Source organism: Heptranchias perlo, chromosome 1 (genome assembly GCF_035084215.1).
Source record: "Heptranchias perlo isolate sHepPer1 chromosome 1, sHepPer1.hap1, whole genome shotgun sequence".
NCBI classification, from domain to species: Eukaryota; Metazoa; Chordata; class Chondrichthyes; order Hexanchiformes; family Hexanchidae; genus Heptranchias; species Heptranchias perlo.
The window spans coordinates 79,344,736-79,363,637 of NC_090325.1; the positions used below are offsets into that span (position 1 = coordinate 79,344,736).

At 42.4% G+C, this 18,902-nt stretch overlaps 1 protein-coding gene across 1 annotated transcript in view; it reads left to right on the forward strand.

The window, feature by feature from the left end:
* The window catches only part of LOC137332600 (zeta-sarcoglycan), a 424,722-nt gene that overhangs the window by 241,351 nt on the left and 164,469 nt on the right, over positions 1 to 18,902 (forward strand). Inside the window, exon 3 of the mRNA XM_067996589.1 lies at positions 6,497 to 6,598. Coding sequence (XP_067852690.1) covers positions 6,497 to 6,598 — 102 coding nt within the window. The remainder of the gene's footprint in view (positions 1 to 6,496; positions 6,599 to 18,902) is intronic.

The window sequence follows — 18,902 nt, forward strand, 5'->3', positions numbered from 1 at the left end:
GGAAAATAAATCGTTTTAGACTGATGGGTTGAAGTAAGGTGCTGATAGAGAATGAATTGTTAATTGATATTTGAAAAGTGAAAATATATCTTTCGAGATATTTCTGCAGTGAATTTATTTGCAGTACTGTGGAGGCTGTTTTTTTAAGCCATAAACAAGTCCTTGGTAAACAGGCAATTCTCTCTCCAAGCACAGGATGTAAAAAGTAACATAAAAAAAACTAATATTGGCAAACATTTCCCAAAGTACATTTTTATTTTAAGTACATTTACCTCTGCACTGCCGGAGAACATGGATGCAACAGCCCTGCAGACCACTAGGAATCAGAGATACAATCACCACTAGACAAGCAGAGAGTCTGAATGTAACACCCTACACTCTACAAGACCACCAGGAATCAGAGATGTACTTGTCACAGAACACCGGGGAATACAGAGCTAACTGTGGGAAGGCCAGGGGTGTCATGCTTCATTTCGTCTTTGCCCACATTCCAAAGGGAATATAATTAGCTTCAATACAGTTTAAACCAGCACAGTTCATTTCATTGGTATTGTTACTCATTACCTCCAAGATCTGTCGGGATGTAGTGATCATTTGTTATATACCTGGTTTCACGACAGGGATTGAAAGATATTTGGGGGAAGTTTAACCCTCAAGAACAGGTGGGTTGGGGGCCGGTGGGAGGTAAAAATTACAGTTTTTTGAAGTGGGACCTCAACCCAGCTCCAACACGCCCAGGTGTTTGGATGTGCATGCATCCAAAACCCGAAAGTCCCATCCCCACTTAATGCCGGCGGGCGGATTATTAAAGGGGTAGTGTGCCTCATTGCGATAGTTGAGGCACTTAATTTTTTGTGTATTAAAAAGGTAAAATTAATTTAACCTTACCTGCATGGGTTTCCCATCGCTTCTGATTCTCGTCAGGTGAAAGCAGGCGAGAAGGACTGGATTGATGAGATGAGTGCCCAATGGTGGACCCCACCTCCCCCCCACCCCAGCCTGGATGGTGGACCCCCCCCCCCCCGCCCCACCACCCACCCCGATCTTCTCCAAGGCCCCTCACCCGATGTCCTCCATGGCCCCCCACCCGATGTCCTCCATGGCCCCCCAGCCGATGTCATCCATGGCCCCCCACCCGATGTCATCCATGGTCCATGATCTCTCCCTCCCTCTCCGGTTCGTGTCTCCATGAAAGGCAGCCAGCTTGTCAATCTGGCTGGCTGTCGCGTGGGGAACCCGGAAACACAAATACTTACCTTTAATGAGTGTAATTGAGTTGCGATCGCTGAATGTGACGCACTCACTTGACTTCCAGGTTCCCCACATGAACATTACCCAAGTGCTGGGTTCCCGTCACCATGCTAAAATCATGTCCGTTGTTACCCAGTTCTTTTCGTGAAAACCTGATGATCTTCAAATGTCTAAGGCAGGGAATTTCCTTGGAGCGTCTTCCGCTCCGCTGACGTAACTGCACCGGAAGTGCGGCAGAAACCCCGTTTACGCACTTAAACTGGGTTTCCAGCAAATTTATGGCAACAGAGTGGGAACAGCTCCGAGGAAACTCCTAACCGAAAAAATTGATGAGTAATTCTGAAATAACGATGCCTAATAATGTCCTGTAAAAGGAAGCCTGTTGGGGAATGTATTTAAACTTTCGAATATGTTTCATTTAATGATGTTATAGTTTCTGGTGGGTTTCACAAATCCAGTGTTGTGTCTAAGAATAAGTGCTTCCAGTAACAATGTTGTTCTTTGTTATTGATAAACAACAAAAAAATGGTGTTTAAATACATCTTAGCTGTTTATTGTAGATGTCAGTAGAAAACAGGGCAATCTTTGTGAACCTGTTGGGTTAATAGTACAAGCTTTGTGACTGTAATTCAATTTGTGTCAAAACTGTTCCTACAATTACTTGAACATGGGACAAAATATAATGGGGTAAAATTCAACTTCGGCAGGGGCACAAAACGAGTGGTAGCAGATTGGCTGCCTGTTATACATCCTGCCTGATTTTCCTTTCCATTGAAGTCAATGGCAGGGCAGGCGGCCGATCTGCTACCGTCCATTTTGCACCCCCATCAAAGTTGAATTTCACTCCCCAAAATCTTCATTGCACCTAAGTTCAAGACTATACAATCTGTTATATAGTTTGAAAACAATAGGGATAAATTACATTTAATGTGATGAGTTATCAGTAAATTACAAATGATTGAACAAAATTATGAATGTTCACATACATGGCAGGGCTCTACCCGTTCGTTTACCATAACTTTGGCGAAAGAGTTGTAGAAACCCCGGAAAAATGGCTCAAATACCGTTTACACCATTTATCTGGGATTTCTGTGGTGAAATTACAGCAGAAAGCGGGAGAACCCCTCTGAAAATGCACTCGAATGTTTCCTCCTTTCTAGTATGTCTCTCTGGTAAAGCATTGTTAATTCAGTGATTGTGGTTTTTCTGCCTAAGATTCCATTCTTTGGTTGATTGCGGAATTATGTATGTTTTATATCTACGCAGTAGCTGGCTATGCTATGGAAAATGACATAAGTTGTTTTTGATGTGTTTGAGATATTTTGAAATCAGAGTTCCCTTCTGATAAAAACATAAGTGCAGTTTTAGTTCCGAGGTTCAGATAGTTTAATGCTCTGGTAATAGATGACAATTCTTGTTCAATCTGATGATCCTGTAACTTGATTATATAAAGTCAGAAAATAAAAAAGAGATCGAGAGAAAGGACCAAGGATTGGATAAAAAGAAACTAAATGCATTCAGGCTGGATGTTTCTCCAGTTTCTCTCTCATATTTCTCTCTCTCTTTCATGAGACAAAGGACTTGGGGTGAATTTCCGTGGAGGTTCTCATGATCATCCGCCATAACACCATTTACGCCATTTTTCCAAGGTTTCCACGCCCCTTCCACCAAAGTTACATTGGACGAACGGAGAACCCCCATGGAAATTCACCTCAATAGGGCAGTAATCACCAGGCATTGTTCTGTGATTTATAAATGCGAAGGATTCGAAGATTTCATTTCCACAACATTCACCTGAGGAAGGAGGAAGCCTCCGAAAGCTTGTGAAATTTAAAATAAATTTGTTGGACTATAACTTGGTGTTGTAAAATTGTTTACAATTGTCAACCCCAGTCCATCACCGGCATCTCCACATCAATAGAGATGGGCATAGGAAGCATATCCTTTAGATCCAAATAGTGCAGCTTAACTTAGAAACACCTCCTTGTTATACAGAAAGATTCTATGTCAGCAAAGAAAATGAGAAACATATTGTTAAGAAAATATACTTCTCACTTTTACAGAGGCACTTACTTGCTCAGTGGGGGAAAGAACCAACAGTACAGCTGGGCATCATTTTTGTCACAATAACATTATAGCCTAGTTACACAGTTACATTTTGCTGACACAATAACATGTTTTAACATAATTTACATTGCAGTATTTAACAAAGGCTTCCGAAACACTTGACAATTCCACTTAATGAAAGGAATGTGTGCGAGGAACCAGTGAATAATGACAATTTCTTTCCCATTGACAATGATGGTTGTGTTATATGTATTGGGATGGTCACATTACCTCATATTTCCTTCACTCTCAAATTCTGTGCATGCTGCAGGGCGTCATTTTGTTTACAGGGCACTGTCTTCATTGGGGAGGGGAAAGTGTTGTCAAACATGTTTTCGGTAGGGAACAGTGAAAAACCGTAACTTCATGTCCTGTTATTTATTTTGATACTACTTTTGTCATCAGGTTGTGTGTTTGTGCAAGTAACAAAAAACTCTAACTGGTCCAAGGTTTTGGTTTTTCTGAATTAATTTAGACTGATTAACTGGGCATCTGGTTTGTGGTCCAGAGCTTATCCTGTATGATAATTGGAACAGCACAAGCTGCTGCAATGTGTGGGAGGAAGAGGAGCAGCGAGTACGGTAATGTTATTAGAATCAAAGATAGTGGCAGAAATGCAATGCAGTTACAGTCGGTGCAATAACATTTTGAGGAATTTAATATAAAAGATGTTTCATTGATATTACATGCTTAAATTGCCTCAAATGACTTGTTATTGCAAACAAGGTGGTCAATTTGCATTTCTGTCCCAATCCTTTATGCTCCAAATTGGCTGTTCATTTAACAAGCAGGAATTCTTGACAGGAAGGAATCTAATCCCTGGCAACACAAGGGCTTACAGCTACTGCTCTTGTGCAAAAGGCAAAAAATTCTTTGACTGACCTCACTAAGTGGTTACAACTTGTCTATAATGGTCACAAAATATGTCGGGGAGCCACGTTTAAGGGTTACTTGATCACAATTGAGCAGCAGCATATTGTAGCCTCTCATCAAGGACCACTGTTCTCATGATAGTTGTTGTAGATATATTTTATCATAAGAACATAAGAAACATAAGAAATAGGAGCATGAATAGGCAATACAGTCCCTTGAGCCTGCTCCACCATTCAATAAGATCATGGCTGATCTTCTACCTCAACTCCACTTTCCCGCCCTATCCCCATATCCCTTAATTCCCTTAGAGTCAAAAAATCTATTAATCTCGGTCTTGAATGTACTCAACGACTGAGCATCCACAGCCATCTGGGGTAGAGAATTCCAAAGATACACAACCCTCTGAGTGAAGAAATTTTTCCTCATCTTTGTCCTAAATGGCCAATCCCTTATCTTAAGACTATGACCCATAGTTCTAGACTCTCCAGCCAGGGGAAAAAGCCTCTCAGCATCTACCCTGTCAAGCCCTCTAAGAATTTTATGTGTTTCAGTGAGATCACCTCTCATGCTTCTAAACTCAAGACAATATAGGCCCATTCTACTCAATCTCTCCTCATAGGACAACCCTCTCATCCCAGGAATCAATCTTCGTTGCACCGCCTCTAAGGCAAGCATATCCTTCCTAAGGTAAGGAGACCAAAACTGTACACAGTATTCCAAGTATGGTCTCACCAGAGCCCTATATAATTGCAGAAAGAGCTCCTTACTCTTATACTCCAACCCCCTTGTGATAAAGGCTAACATACAATTTGCCTTCCTAATTACTTTCTGTACTCGCATATTAACTTTTTGTGATTTATGTACAAGGAGATCCAAATCCCTCTGACTACCAGCATTTCTTAGTCTCTCACCTTTTAAAAAATATTCTGCTTTTCTAGCCTTCCTACCAAATTTTACATTTCCCCACATTATACTCCATCTGCCACCTTCTTACCCACTCACTTAACCTGTCTATATCCCTTTGCAGCCTCTTTGCGTCCTCCACACAGCTTACTTTTCCCTTAGCTCTGTATCGTCAGCAAACTTGAATACCTTACACTCGGTTCCCTCATCTAAGTCTCTAATATATATTGTAACCAGCTGATGCCCAAGCACTGATCCTTGCAGCACCCCACTAGTTACAAATTGCCAACCTGAAAATGATCTGTTTATTTCTACTCTCTGTTTTCTGTCCGTTAACCAATCTTCAATCCATGCTAATATATTACCCCCAATCCCATGAGCCCTACTATTGTGTAACAACCTCTTGTTTGGCACATTATCGAATGCCTTTTGAAAATCCAAATATATTACATCCACTGGTTCCCCCTTATCTACCCTGTTAGTCACACCCTCAAAAAACTCTAATAGATTTGTCAAACACAATTTCCCTTTCATAAAACTGTGTAGACTCTGCCTAAGTGCCCTGTTGCTACGTCTTTAATAATAGATTCTAGCATTTTCCCTACTATTGATGTCAGGCTAACTGGCCGATTGTTCCCTGTTTTCTCTCTCCCTCCTTTCTTGAATAACAGGGTTACATTTGCTACCTTCCAATCGGGGACCATTCTAGAATCTAGGGAATTCTGGAAGATCAAAACCAATGCATCCACTGACTCTGCAGCCACCTCTTTTAAAACCCTAGGATCAGGTCCAGGGGATTTGTCGGCTTTTAGACCCATTAATTTCTTCAGTACTTTTTCTTTACTAATATTAATTACTTTAAGTTCCTCACTCTCATTAGACCCTTGGTTCCCCATTATTTCTGGTATGTGTTTTGTGTCTTCTACTGTCAAGACAGATACAAAATATTTGTTTAACATCTCTGCCATTTCCTTATTCCCCATTATAATTTCTCCTGTCTCTGCCTCTAGGGGACGCATGTTTACTTTTGCTAATCTCTTCCTTTTTATATACTTGTAAAAGCTCTTACAATCTGTTTTTATATTTCTTGCTAGTTTACTCCCATATTCAATTTTCTCCCTCTATATCAACTTCTTGGTCATCCTTTGCTGATTTCTAAAACCCTCTTTTTGGCAACTTTGTAAGCCTCTTCTTTTAATCTAATACTATCCTTAACTTTTCTATTTAGCCACGGTTGGATCACTTTTCCTGTGACGTTTTTATTCCTCAAGGGAATGTATATTTGTTGAGATTTATGAATCATAGAAACAGTTCTGTACTATCCTTCACATTTTGAATAAATGTTTTCTTTTACTGATTGCAGGATGGAATGGGAAACCTGAAAATCACAAATAAAGGGATACGGTTGGAAGGCAAATCTGAATTCCTTCTTCCATTATATGTCAAAGAAGTTCATTCACGAAAGGTAAGTAGGAACAGTCCTGGCAGTGATAAATAAAACAAGCAAGTTTTTTTGTTAAGTATAGGTATTGTTGAGATAAGACAAATATAGATAATGTTAGAAATGTAAATTGAGGGCCTAGTATTAAATGACTTTTCTGTAATCATCTTTTGGAACAGGAAACCTTCTGAACAATGCTATAGGTCAGTTGACTTAAAATGGATATATTATTTTCATGAGTATGAAAACCGATGTTGTTAGGATGTAATATATCACAAAATAGTAGAAGCTAGCTTTTCAAACCAATTGAAAGCTACTTAATATCCTTTTGCACTTTTCGAAGCTTCAACTTTTCATTTGAGAAATGTTATATTTCTCTTTTTCTTTACGTTTTGAATGCATCCTCCATCTTACGCCATAAATTCTGATTGGTGGATCAGAGAGGCATGTGTCAGCATTGCTCTGTGTACAGAAGCTACATGAGTGAGATTGGTCTTTCTGTGGCTCTTCCTTTTGAAATTCCCTTCCTGTGAGGAAAAGCATGGCTTCTGCTCAGATTAAGAGCTCACCTTATGGGGAATTGTCAACATGAAACCCATTTCTTTCTTACCTCTCCATGGCAATTGCATCACCACACTTTTCAGGTGTTTTGAGTGATGTAAGTAAAATAGTTGTTGTAGGGAAATTGCCTGAAATTTTTGTTACACAGCTTATCAAGGCCCTTAATAATGTTCACATAAGAATTAACATAGATTTTTTTAAAAATTAAGCTCTTTATGCCTTTTAAAATACATTCTACTCCCTCAAAAGCCTGTGATTGAAGTTGATGATTTTGCCCAGTTTTTGACAGTGTTGACCGGAGGTCATCGGTTACGATTATTGGCTTAGTACAAAGAGGAGAAGAGTCAATTCTCTCTTAACTCTCAATTTGCTTTATTCACGCCGTTAGATCATATACATATAGCTTATACGTCTGGTTAGATATAGACATGCAGTTTGCACCAGGTTATACAGTTTTATACCCAAACTAGGATCTAAACGCACACCCACTAGGTTTCTCTGACACTCCCTGAGTGGTCACAGAATATAAAGGATAATACCCGAAAAGGAGAGCTGATGCTGGCCAGGCGTTCCATTCTCTCTCTCTCTCTCGAAGTCGTCTCTACGTCCCTGACATAGGTTCTTCCACTTCCGCGATGGTTGGTCTCCGGAGTCTTCGCTCTGGCTCCACGCCCCAGATTCTTCATTCTTATTCCGAATCTTATCTCTTCAAGCTGTGCTGTCTCTCTCCCTTTGGTTTAGGCTTGCTCGCCTAGTCTGTGACTTCTCCTCATTGGCTCTGTCCCAAGGACTTAGGTAGCATTATCTCATTACTCCTTTTCTAAATAAGGACTTGTGTCTTATCACATCTCCTTTGTCTTTCACAAAACTTAGCTAATTCAAATTGGTTCCAGCCAGCTCAGGCCAGCGACTGAACTCAGGTTACTTCAGTTCAAAAGTTGCTCTTGCCTGTGTGTCAGCAGCTAGGAATCTCAGGTTGCTGCAGCCCCTGGCCAACAACAGTTAGAAAAAGTAACCATTCTAATGAGTAATAGCTGTCAGAGAAGCATTCAAACAGTGTCTTGCCTATCTAGTTTGATTTTCCAAATAAAAAGCAAATGAGTTGAATTTTGAAAGCTCAAATTACCACCTGAATTTTGTTGATAGTTAGTAATTAGAATGTTTATATGTTCTTATAACTGAGAGAGTGACACACACACAAAAACACAGAGAAAGAAAGAGAAACAGAGACAAATACAGATACAGATACAGAGAGAGGGAGATATATGTCCAGGAATGAATCACTAAACACCAAATTCAGTATTTAAAGCGATCCCTTAGAAAGTACCAAGCCAATGCAGCTAAATATGGGGTCCCCCTATTGCCTCAGAGCCAACAGTGTCAGTTTTGTGTCCTGGCAGAACTTTTCAGGAGATAGGTAAATAGGTTGGAATCCACAACAGGGTAGATTATATATAGTCTGTTGCCAAAGTAGATGTGATGGAACAAATGGCCTTTTTTCATTCTGGGCTTTCTCATTTCCTTATGAAAATATAAATTTAGGCTAAATTAGATTTGAAGGCACCTGTCCCTTTAAATAACATGATGGAGTGCACGTGCAGAGAAGCGAGGGGAGTAATTTTAACCCCCGAGAACGGGTGGTTTGGGGACGGGTGGGAGGTTAAAATAATAACTTTTTGGAGCAGGACCGTATCATGGCTCCAACACGCCCACTTTTGGGTTTAACCCAGGCAGGTTTGTATGCGTGTACACAACAAACACCAGGAAGTCCCGCCCCCACTTAAAGCCAGTGGGCCGAAACCTAAAGGGCAATGTACCTTATTGAAATAGTTGAGGTACTTAATATTTTGTGTATTACAAAAGTAAAATGAGTTTAACCTTACCTGTTTGGGTTTCCCATCACTTCCGATTCATGTCAGGTGAAAGCAGGTGGGAAGGGCCGGATCCATGAGGTGAGTGTCTTTATTGTACTGCTTGTGGGCCCAGAGGAGCAGGAGTGCTTCATCCAGGCCCAACAAGCTCACCTGGCTGACAGGAACCCCACGATTTTCACCAATCTCCCCCCCCCCACCTCACCGGTGGAAGCTGTGATTGCAGCAAGAAAAGTTTACACGGGCCATTTCCATTATAAATATGGACATAGGAATTTATATTAGAAAAGCTGATAGGAAGCATGCACAGTGGTAAAATTTTTAATATGATATAGACTCATGTGGAATCTATGGTAACGTCATGTGGGGATGAACAGCTGTGCATATGTTTCTGGTTTCTCCAAGTGAGAAAGGATAGGCAAATATCTAAGTCCCTTCTTCAGTTGGATTAAAATGCTTCCTTGCTTATTTTTGTATGGGTTTAATTTTCAGCATTGAGATTTGGAAATTTGTATATTTAGAATCTGAATTTGAAAGCTGATTTTATGTATATTTATCTCTAATGTTTTATATCCTGGTGCATCTCACAAGGATGCTTGAAATATAACAACACTGTGTCACTCGGTAGTGTTGAGTACCACCTGTGTAGCAAGTGTCTATACCAGAATTAGGGGAAGACTTGATAAATACCATGGCAACTGTATGATATGATTTTTTTTCACAATTATTGGTTTGATTTGCAATATCAGTGCTTATTGCTCTGTATGAAGGTTATCAGTTATGAAGAAAGTTATATTGAAATAATGCTGGTTGAATTCCCACTTTTTAAAAAAATGGGGAGAAAAACCATAATTGCTGTGTATCATAGGAACATAGGAACAGGAGTAGGCCATTCAGCCCCTCGTGCCTGCTCTGCCATTTGATAAGAACAAGTCTGATCTGTGATCTAACTCCATATACCCGCCTTTGGCCCATATCCCTTAATACCTTTGGTTGCCAAAAAGCTATCTATCTCACATTTAAATTTAGCAATTGAGCTAGTATCAATTGCTGTTTGCGGAAGAGAGTTCCAAACTTCTACCACCCTTTGTGTGTAGAAATGTTTTCTAATCTGACTCCTGAAAGGTCTGGCTCTAATTTTTAGACTGTGCCCCCTACTCCTAAAATCCCCAAGCAGTGGAAATAGTTTCTCTCTATCCACCCTATCTGTTCCCCTTAATATCTTATAAACTAAGATCAGATCACCCCTTAACCTTCGAAACTCTAGAGAATACAACCCCAATTTGTGTAATCTCTCCTCATAACTTAACCCTTGAAGTCTGGGTATCTAACCAGGGTTTTGTATAGCTAGGTGTGGTCTAACCAGGGTTTTGTATAGCCGTGCAGTGTGTTGTAAGTATCTAGACATTACCATTTTATAATATTGTCCAAGTGCTCCCTGTTAGCAACAACGTACCTTACATGATGCAAAGCTTCTCATTAGCCATAAAACATTCTGCTAGTGGTGATTCATAGCTATAATCCCCATAGGAAGAGCCAAGATAGTTCAGTACATCAAGAAGTAATTTCTTGACCCAGCACGATTAAATCATTTATTAGGCAGGTATCGTTTAGTACTGTAATGGTTTCATATGTTATTAGTGTTTATAGAAATATTTCTATCCTTTCATTACAGTGGTTGTTGTTTCCAAACAGCTTCTATTAACTTTGCACAGCTATCACTGGATAACAGCAGGAAAAAATGGTTGAAATATGGATAGAAGGCAGTTATGAGACTGAATTTACTTTCTTCTTTTTATATGTTAGCATCTTTTATCCATTCTTGTGCGTTAAGTGCTAATCACCTATTGAGCTATAAATTGGGCTGTGTAGCCCATTTTGTAGGCGCCATGCGGCCTCTTAAGAACCCAAAATGGCGTCCGGATTGCACGCGCACGTTTCTATATGAGGTGGGCCGGACGCCATCTTGGTAAAGGTGTTTGTGCACGCGCAGATAACAAACGCCAGCAGCATGTAAAGTAAGGAGAATATGCGTTAGATCACCGTGGAATGTTGATTTAAAGGGACCGATACCATTTTGGAACTCAACACTCCAGTCAACACATTGTCTTCACCATGCACAGCTGAACAGGTCGTAAACGGCCTGCATGACCCCCCACCAGTGCTATTTAAAGGGATCATGCAGGTGTTGCAGGTTAGTTGCTGGATTATTGCTTCTGGCTGCTAGTACAATTGGATATGTTTGTTGAAGCTTCCTATACTTGGAGAAAGTTGAAATATTATATAGAGAGTGGTCTGACAGGTCCTGCATTACTGTTGTTGGCATTTACAACAGTCTGCTGAACAAGATTTCTGGCAACTATAGGTGGCCTGCTAGGTCTCCCACTGGGCATTGAACACGACTCGGAACATGCAGAGAGGCCATGCAGATCGGGTCAAGCTGCGAGGAGAGGGAGGAGGAGAGGGCTCAGGGCACTAAGCAAGAGGCCATATCCAATGGGGGCCTTCAGGGACATGGGGCGCTAAATTGGACCATGTAGCATTTCCTGCGTGACGTGCGCCGGACGCCATCTTGGTATAGGAGTTAGCGCAGGCGCAGAAAAAGAATGCTGGAATCATGTAAAGTAGGGAGAAAATGGCTTCAATCAGTGTGTAACGCTGATTTAAAGTGATAGACACCATTTTGGGACTTAATGCTCAACTCAACGCACAGTCTTAACCATACCATCTGAACGTGTCTTAGAGTGCCTGGAGGACCCCCCACCAGCGATATTTAAAGGGACCATGCAGGATTGACAGGTTAGTGGCTGGATTATTGCTTCTGGCTGCTGAGACATTTGGAACTGTTTTTGGAGGTCTCCTACACTTGAATACCTGGATGCAGGGACATAGCCTAACATTTAGAGCCAGGATGTGCAGGAGTGAAGTTATGAAATGCTTCTACACGCAAAGGTTGGGAGAAGCTTGGGACACTCTTCTGCAAACGGCAGTTGATGCTAGCCCAATTGTGAATTCTAAATCTGAGATTGATAGATTTCTGTGAACCAAGGGTATTAAGGGATATGGGACTAAGGCGGGTATATGGAGTGAGGTCACTGGTCCACCATGATCTCATTGAATGGCAGAACAGGCTCGAGGGGCTGAATGCCACTGCCACTTGCTGCCTACTGAAATGCGCTACCTTCTCCTACAAGAAAGCGGGACGTGTGTCTGGGTGATGTGCCTGTCATGGTTGAATAGCTGCCAGTGTGTGTGGCCTGTGAGTTGTGGGTCGGCGGCTTGAAACAGTGGTAATGTGTAAGGGTGAGAGGAAGCATTTGATTGGAAGATTTGAGTATTGATGGAAAAAGTTTATTGGTATGTGGGTGATGGGGGTGTAGTGCGTGGAGCAGTTGGTAGGAGACGCCACTTGACAGTTGACCTCACTCACCATGACCACTTATGTCAAAGCATTGAACTTCTTCCTGAACTACATCCATGTTCATGGCAGAGAGAAGCAGAACGAGTGAACACAGGGGTTTGCTCGCATTGCTGGCTTCCCCGTGGTGCAGGGTGCCAATGACTGCTCCCATATTGCCATGCGTGCTCCACATCTCAACTCAGCCATCTTCATGAACAGAAATGGATTCCACTCCCTCAATGTGCAGCTGGTGTGCGACCACAAGTAGCACATTATGCAAGTCAATGCCGGTACCCTGGCAGCAGTCATGACGCCTTCACCATGCGGCAGTCCAACGTCCCACCCTATCTTTCAGCTGGCATGGCAAGTCAAAGGCTGGCTACTGGGCGACAAGAGCTATCCCCTCATGACGTGACTCGTAACTCCACTCAGGAACACATGCACCCGTGAAAAGCAGGCCTACAATGAGAGCCATGCGGCCACATGAAACATCATCGGGCACACTGTAGGTGTCCTAAAGCAATGCTTCCACTGCCTGGACCATTCTGAAGGAGCCCTGCAATACTCAACTGAGCGGGTGACAGATTTGTCATTGTATGCTGCATGCTGCCCAACCTCGCCCTTATGAGAGGACAGCCCTTGCCACCGCCTATCTGGCAAGACCCTGAGCTGGAGGCAGGGGAAGAGTAGGGGGAGGAGGAAGTGGAGGAAGAGGCAAGAAGACAACAATGTGCACAGGCCCTGTTTGCCAGGGCTCTGCATGCTCATCTTATTCATGAGCGATATCAGTAACCTCAACAACACCTCCCCATTCACCAACAGTCCCACACTCCTCACCTTTCCTCCCACAGCGCATCACATGAATAAAAAACATCTCCAACTGTGATGTCAAATACAAATTTATAAACTTGCACATGAAATCATGTATACAACATTACACTATTCACCCTTGTGCATTCCCTTAGTACCTGTCGTTCATGTGCCTTTTCCTTTCCTAATGCTCCTATGAAGTGCATCCCCAGTGGCTGGAGCATGGGTATTGGAAGGTTGCTGACCTTCAATTGAGGAACGTTCAGATGGCCGTGGAGGACGACCTTGAGCAGCTGTGGCCCAGGAGAGCCCAGCTTCAGACTGCACCACCTCGGCCTGGGCTGCAGCAGTCTGACTTGGCTGGCCGACAGGCAACAGCAAGGCTCTAGCGGAGTGGCAGGGGTAGGAACAGGAATGCTGTCGTCCTGAGAGAGGACAGCAGGTCCGACTGCCATGGCGCCACTGCCACTCTCCCGGGGCGGCACCTCAGCAATCCTGGTGATCGGCTGGAGAACAGGTTGCTGGAATACTGTGATGCCCTGGAAGCCCCATTCCCAGTGGTACCCAGCGTCACGATAGAAGCAGTCTGAGCTTCCAAAGCAGCCGTCTGAGCTCCAAATGCAGTATGCAGACCTTGGATGGCAGATGTTTGTGCTGCAATGAAAGCCGCGACATCAGCCATCAGAAGCTGCATCGTGGTGGGTTCCACAGGTGTGCTGATAGAGGTGACCACCCATTCCACGTGGGAAATTATGGGCTCCACGCTCTGCGCAAAGCCCTGTGCCAACTTGGAGCTGGACTGCTCCGTGCCCCTTGACATTGCGTGCAGGCTGTCTGGCAGATTTTCCAGTGCAACAAGCATTTGGTTGTGTACGCCCATCTGCCGCCTTCTGTAGCCTGGCCCATCAAAATAATCAGCAGAACCATTGTGTCATCTCATCCTCCGATGAGCTGGCACCTGTGATATCCGTTCCCCCTGCCCTGACTCCTGTGTACTTGTGCCCAATGTCTCACCATGTGCTGATCCCTCCTCTATCCTAGCCTCTAAAGGACGCGCAGTGTCAGTCTCTGAGTTGGTGGATGCGAGTGTCAGATCGAATGATGGTGTGGCTTCAGTCTCCTCTTCCTCCTTCTCCTTGGACGGTGCCGCCACATGTTCTTGTGTACCTGCAATGATAAAGGGAGACAGGTTGAGTTGTGGAGCAGGGAGAGTAGCAAGTAAGACGTGCGTGCTGACACCATCTGCAGCATGTGAGTCAGAAAAGATTGTGGGATGAGGGAGATGTGGGAAACGAGAAGGAGGATTAGGTATGCAGAGACCCCCATCATCGGGACCTCCAGCGCTGCCAGTGGCCATGGCCGCAGTGACGGCCCGCCCAATGATCCTCAGCACTGTCTCCTCCAGCGGGGTGAGGATGTGAAGACGTGCCTGCCTCTCGTCCGCTTGTCCCTGCTGCCGTCTGTTATGCACCACCTTCTCCTGCAGCACATTGGGATGTATGTCAATGAGTGTCCTGCAAGATGTTTGCGTGATGTGCCTGTCATGGTCGAATTGCTGCCAGTATGTGTGACCTGTGAGTGATGGTTATGTGGCCTGCAAGTGTGGTACTATGTGAGGGTAAGATGCAGCATGCAAAGTGCAGCGTTACGTAGGGATGAACAGTGTTTGTTGGTGGGTGGGTGAGGGAGGGTATCGTGTGTGGAGCGGTGGTGCAGTTGGTTGGACATTTACATTCACTCACCTTGACCACACCTGTCAAATCATTGAACTTCTTCCTGCACTGCATTCACGTGCGTGGTGCAATGCACCTGGCATTCACCTCCAGCGCCATTCCCTCCCACTGCCTCAGCAGCAGGTGTCTGCAGGATCTCCTGCCACCCTATGGGTACAGGATGGCTCTCCGTACGTCCACCTCCTCCACCAAGGCCTCCAGTGCATCATCGGAGAATCTCAGCACACGCTCTCTTGCAGGTCCAGCCAATCCAATTGTCTCCCTCCATCGATTGCATAGACGGTGCACCTTCCCTTTAAGAGGTGAGGCTGCCTTTTAGCAGTGCAGGCTATGCCCCATATCGAGCACGAATCTCACGTGCTGCCTGCAACTCAACCATCGGGCATGGGTTAATCGCGCACCGTGACCCCGCGCCCATAGTCAGAGGTTATCAAATTTAGTTTTGCACCAATGAGTAAATATCATTAAGCTTTTTAAATGCATTTAGAGCACATATGGTAGAACTTAGTTAAATTGATCAATTTCTAGAATCCATTTATATTCACTCAATGCACCAGTTCTCTGCTCAGTGCAAACATTTTAAATGGTGGAGCTGCGCAGCTGAGCGGCTGTTAAACAGTCTGCTCATCGACACTATCAGAAGATGGCAATGGATTGAAAATACTGGATATTCAACACAATACTGATCAGTACAACTGATGCATTTAGCCCGGTGGAAGCGGGGTAGTAGCGGGGTTCAAATCGAGGTGGTTGACTTACTGGTCAGATCCTGCTCCACCGCCATTTTAACTTGCTCGGTAGCCTAGACACCCACTGAATCAAGCAGGAACCTCATTATTTATTTATGCAAATCAGTTTCCTACGATGTATGTAGGACCCAAAAGCAAGTTAGAGGGCCCACTGGGCGCAGCATGCACCCTGGATCTTCCGCGCAATAAAACCTGGTGGTCAAGAGGACAAGGCCCCAACAAGGTAAATCTGAAATGATTTTTGTGGGGCCAGGAGGAGCAGGATTGTTCCTCCATGCGCCACAAAAATATTGTGGGCTGCTGCCACCCCAGGCTCTCTCCTTTCAAATCGCACCGCCGTCCCCCCCCCAAACCTAACTTTCTGCCAGCTGGTGTGATGCCCGAGCTGCCCATTATGGCGCCAGCCCAAAGGCGGTGAGCTGCAGTGCAACGCAAGTTCAGGGCATTCATCTCACTGGCAGCATGTTAATGAGGTCCAAGCCTTGAAATGGCTCGTGCCTCCTGCCGGAGGGATTGGACAGCAGCCAGTCCAAAATTAAAATCTACTCCATTGAGTAGAATATAAATGGGTTGTGGAAATTGTGATTGGAGCATTATATTTATATGTTCATTGCAAATGGATTGCATTGTATTTGAGGCTGATGCACTGAAACTCGATCAGGTTACCATTGTAAAAAGTGGCCTCTTATAGTAAATAAAATTAATGTAATTGATATGCTCACTGTTGTATAGAGAACCAACATTAGGGCTATTTTTGCCACATGACTCATTGAAGTCAGGCATAAATAAATATATTTGGTAATTGAGGTTCTGCAAATATATGTTTGTATGGGGAGAAAATCCAAAAATGTTTTCTTTTTTCCTTAGTGGTCTGTGAGGTCCCTTCAATGACTTGTTATAATCAAGATCAGAACAGTACCCACATTTTACAGTTCTTCAAAGACAATAGCTGAAAAAAAACTTATTCCTCATAATAGGGGTGATCAGGTGGAATATCTTCACATAAGATGGCCTCATACAAGATCACTATTAAATCATTCTTTACCACATCAAATAAGTCAAAAGGTGAACATAGATTCCAGCTTACTGATGTATATGGAGTTTTGTGCTTCAGCAAAAGAACAAAAAAGCTGAGAAACCTTGCAAGCAGGCGTGTTGCACCATTTTACTTGAACATATTTTTACATTATGTAACTAACTACTGGCCTGACTAAAAAGACAATATTACAGTGATAAAAGGGAAGAAAGATTATACATGCATTATATTTCTTTTTTAATCATTTAGTGGGAAGTGGGTAAAGACAGTAGACTCAACATTATTATGCCAAGGAAGTTACTTATGATAATCTGCTATTTTAGTCATGTTCAACTGAGTAGTTTGATTAAAGAAGACATTCCGAAAGGAAATCATATTAAGCACTACATATGAATCAGAAAGCAAGATTTTCATTAGAACCAAGTGACACCTTCTCATTAGGAGAGTAATGATCATTATTAACCATAATGATATTACTTCATCATCACTGCGTCAAATACATTATTAACTGTTTCTCCTCTGTCAGTTGCTGACTTTCATTTAACAAGAGGACATCATCGTATCAGACGATTAAATTAACCTAACAGTTTCATGATAAGAAGTGATGTTGGTCTTTCACAAACTTGAAGGGAGAGATATGGCATCTTTATGCTGAAGAACATGGAATATTTCCAGAAGTACAAACTGAAAATGAATTAAGATTTTGTTTAAAAGTGGATATTAATAATGGCAACAGAATTTAAACCCGCACAATCCTGATTAGAATCCTCACTGTACCCATACCATTAATTTAAAAGACCATCACTCTCTAATTGCGATTGTATCATCCTGCAGTTAGGTTATTGCCAGATAATAGCTACTGGGATTTCTGATTGCTTTATTTGAGATCCTTACTTTTCCATTCACTTAAGCTTGCAATTTTCTTCATATGCATTATGCAACATGCACATGTATCTTAATTCTTAAAAATGCTGTTTAACAGCTCATGACAGAGTATAGGCCTTTGTTTTATATAACTAGGATCAACAATTTGCTTGCCAACAAATTCAACTGAAAAATTTGTCAGGAAGATGGTGTCACATTTTTTTTCTTAACTAGTTACGATATTGAGCACAGAATGAAATAAAAACATCACGAAGAAATAATTTAGTTGTACTATTTAGGTATTTGCAGTTGAGGCCGAGAGTAGCTTGAGAATAGAACATGAGGAAGACATCAAAGCTGAGCCTAGAAGCTTATTAAGAAACATTAAAAGATTCACTACAAAGTTCTTCAGGCCTTCTTTAATCTGAAAAGCACATAAATATTTTAGAATGAATCGCAGGGATTCGAACTTTTGTTGCCAAAACACATTTCCATCATGATTAGGGCTTCTAATATTACAAGTGAAATCCTTTTTTTTCTTATTCACAGGGAGCTCTCATCATTCATGACTGAAATCTTATCAAAATGTGAACTTCTTTAAATTTACAACCCCCTTTTTTACTAAGTTGAAAAGTGGTGTAATATAGGTTATATATTTACCATTTCAGAGCAGATTGACTCTTGGGGGGTGATTTTAAACCCCAAGAATGGGTGAGTTGGGAGCGGGTGGGAGTTGAAAGTAGTTGTTTTTTGGGTCGCAACCGCAACCCGGCTTTATTTCCGGGTTTAATGTCGGAGCGTAAAAGTACAGGCTTCCCACTGGGAATGCAAAGTCCGAAAATTCTGCAGTTGCGACCCAAAAAAACCCAACAATTTTCAACTCCCACCCGCCTCCAACCCACCCGTTCTTGGGATTTAAAATCACCCCCTTGCTGCCTGAGGAATGGAATGTCCATATCCATGACACATAAATAAGTCAAATTGCACTGAAATTGCATTTTTATATCAAACTAATTCCATACCCAAAAAATGAGTTCTTCATGCAATATCAAGGTATATGATGCTATCTAACTTTGGTCAGTAATAAGCAATGTACTACCATCAGACAAATTTAATATGGCTTTTAAAAGTGTTGTTCTTTTGTTAGCTGATATTTCAAAGAAATGTTGATTTTTAAAAAATCCTTAGCAAGAGGTTTATTATTCAATAATGATTTGATAATATTTTGACATATATAGGAACATAGGAATTGCTCGATGAAAAATGATTCAGGTCCATCTAGTTTGCCTTCTACCATCCTGGTA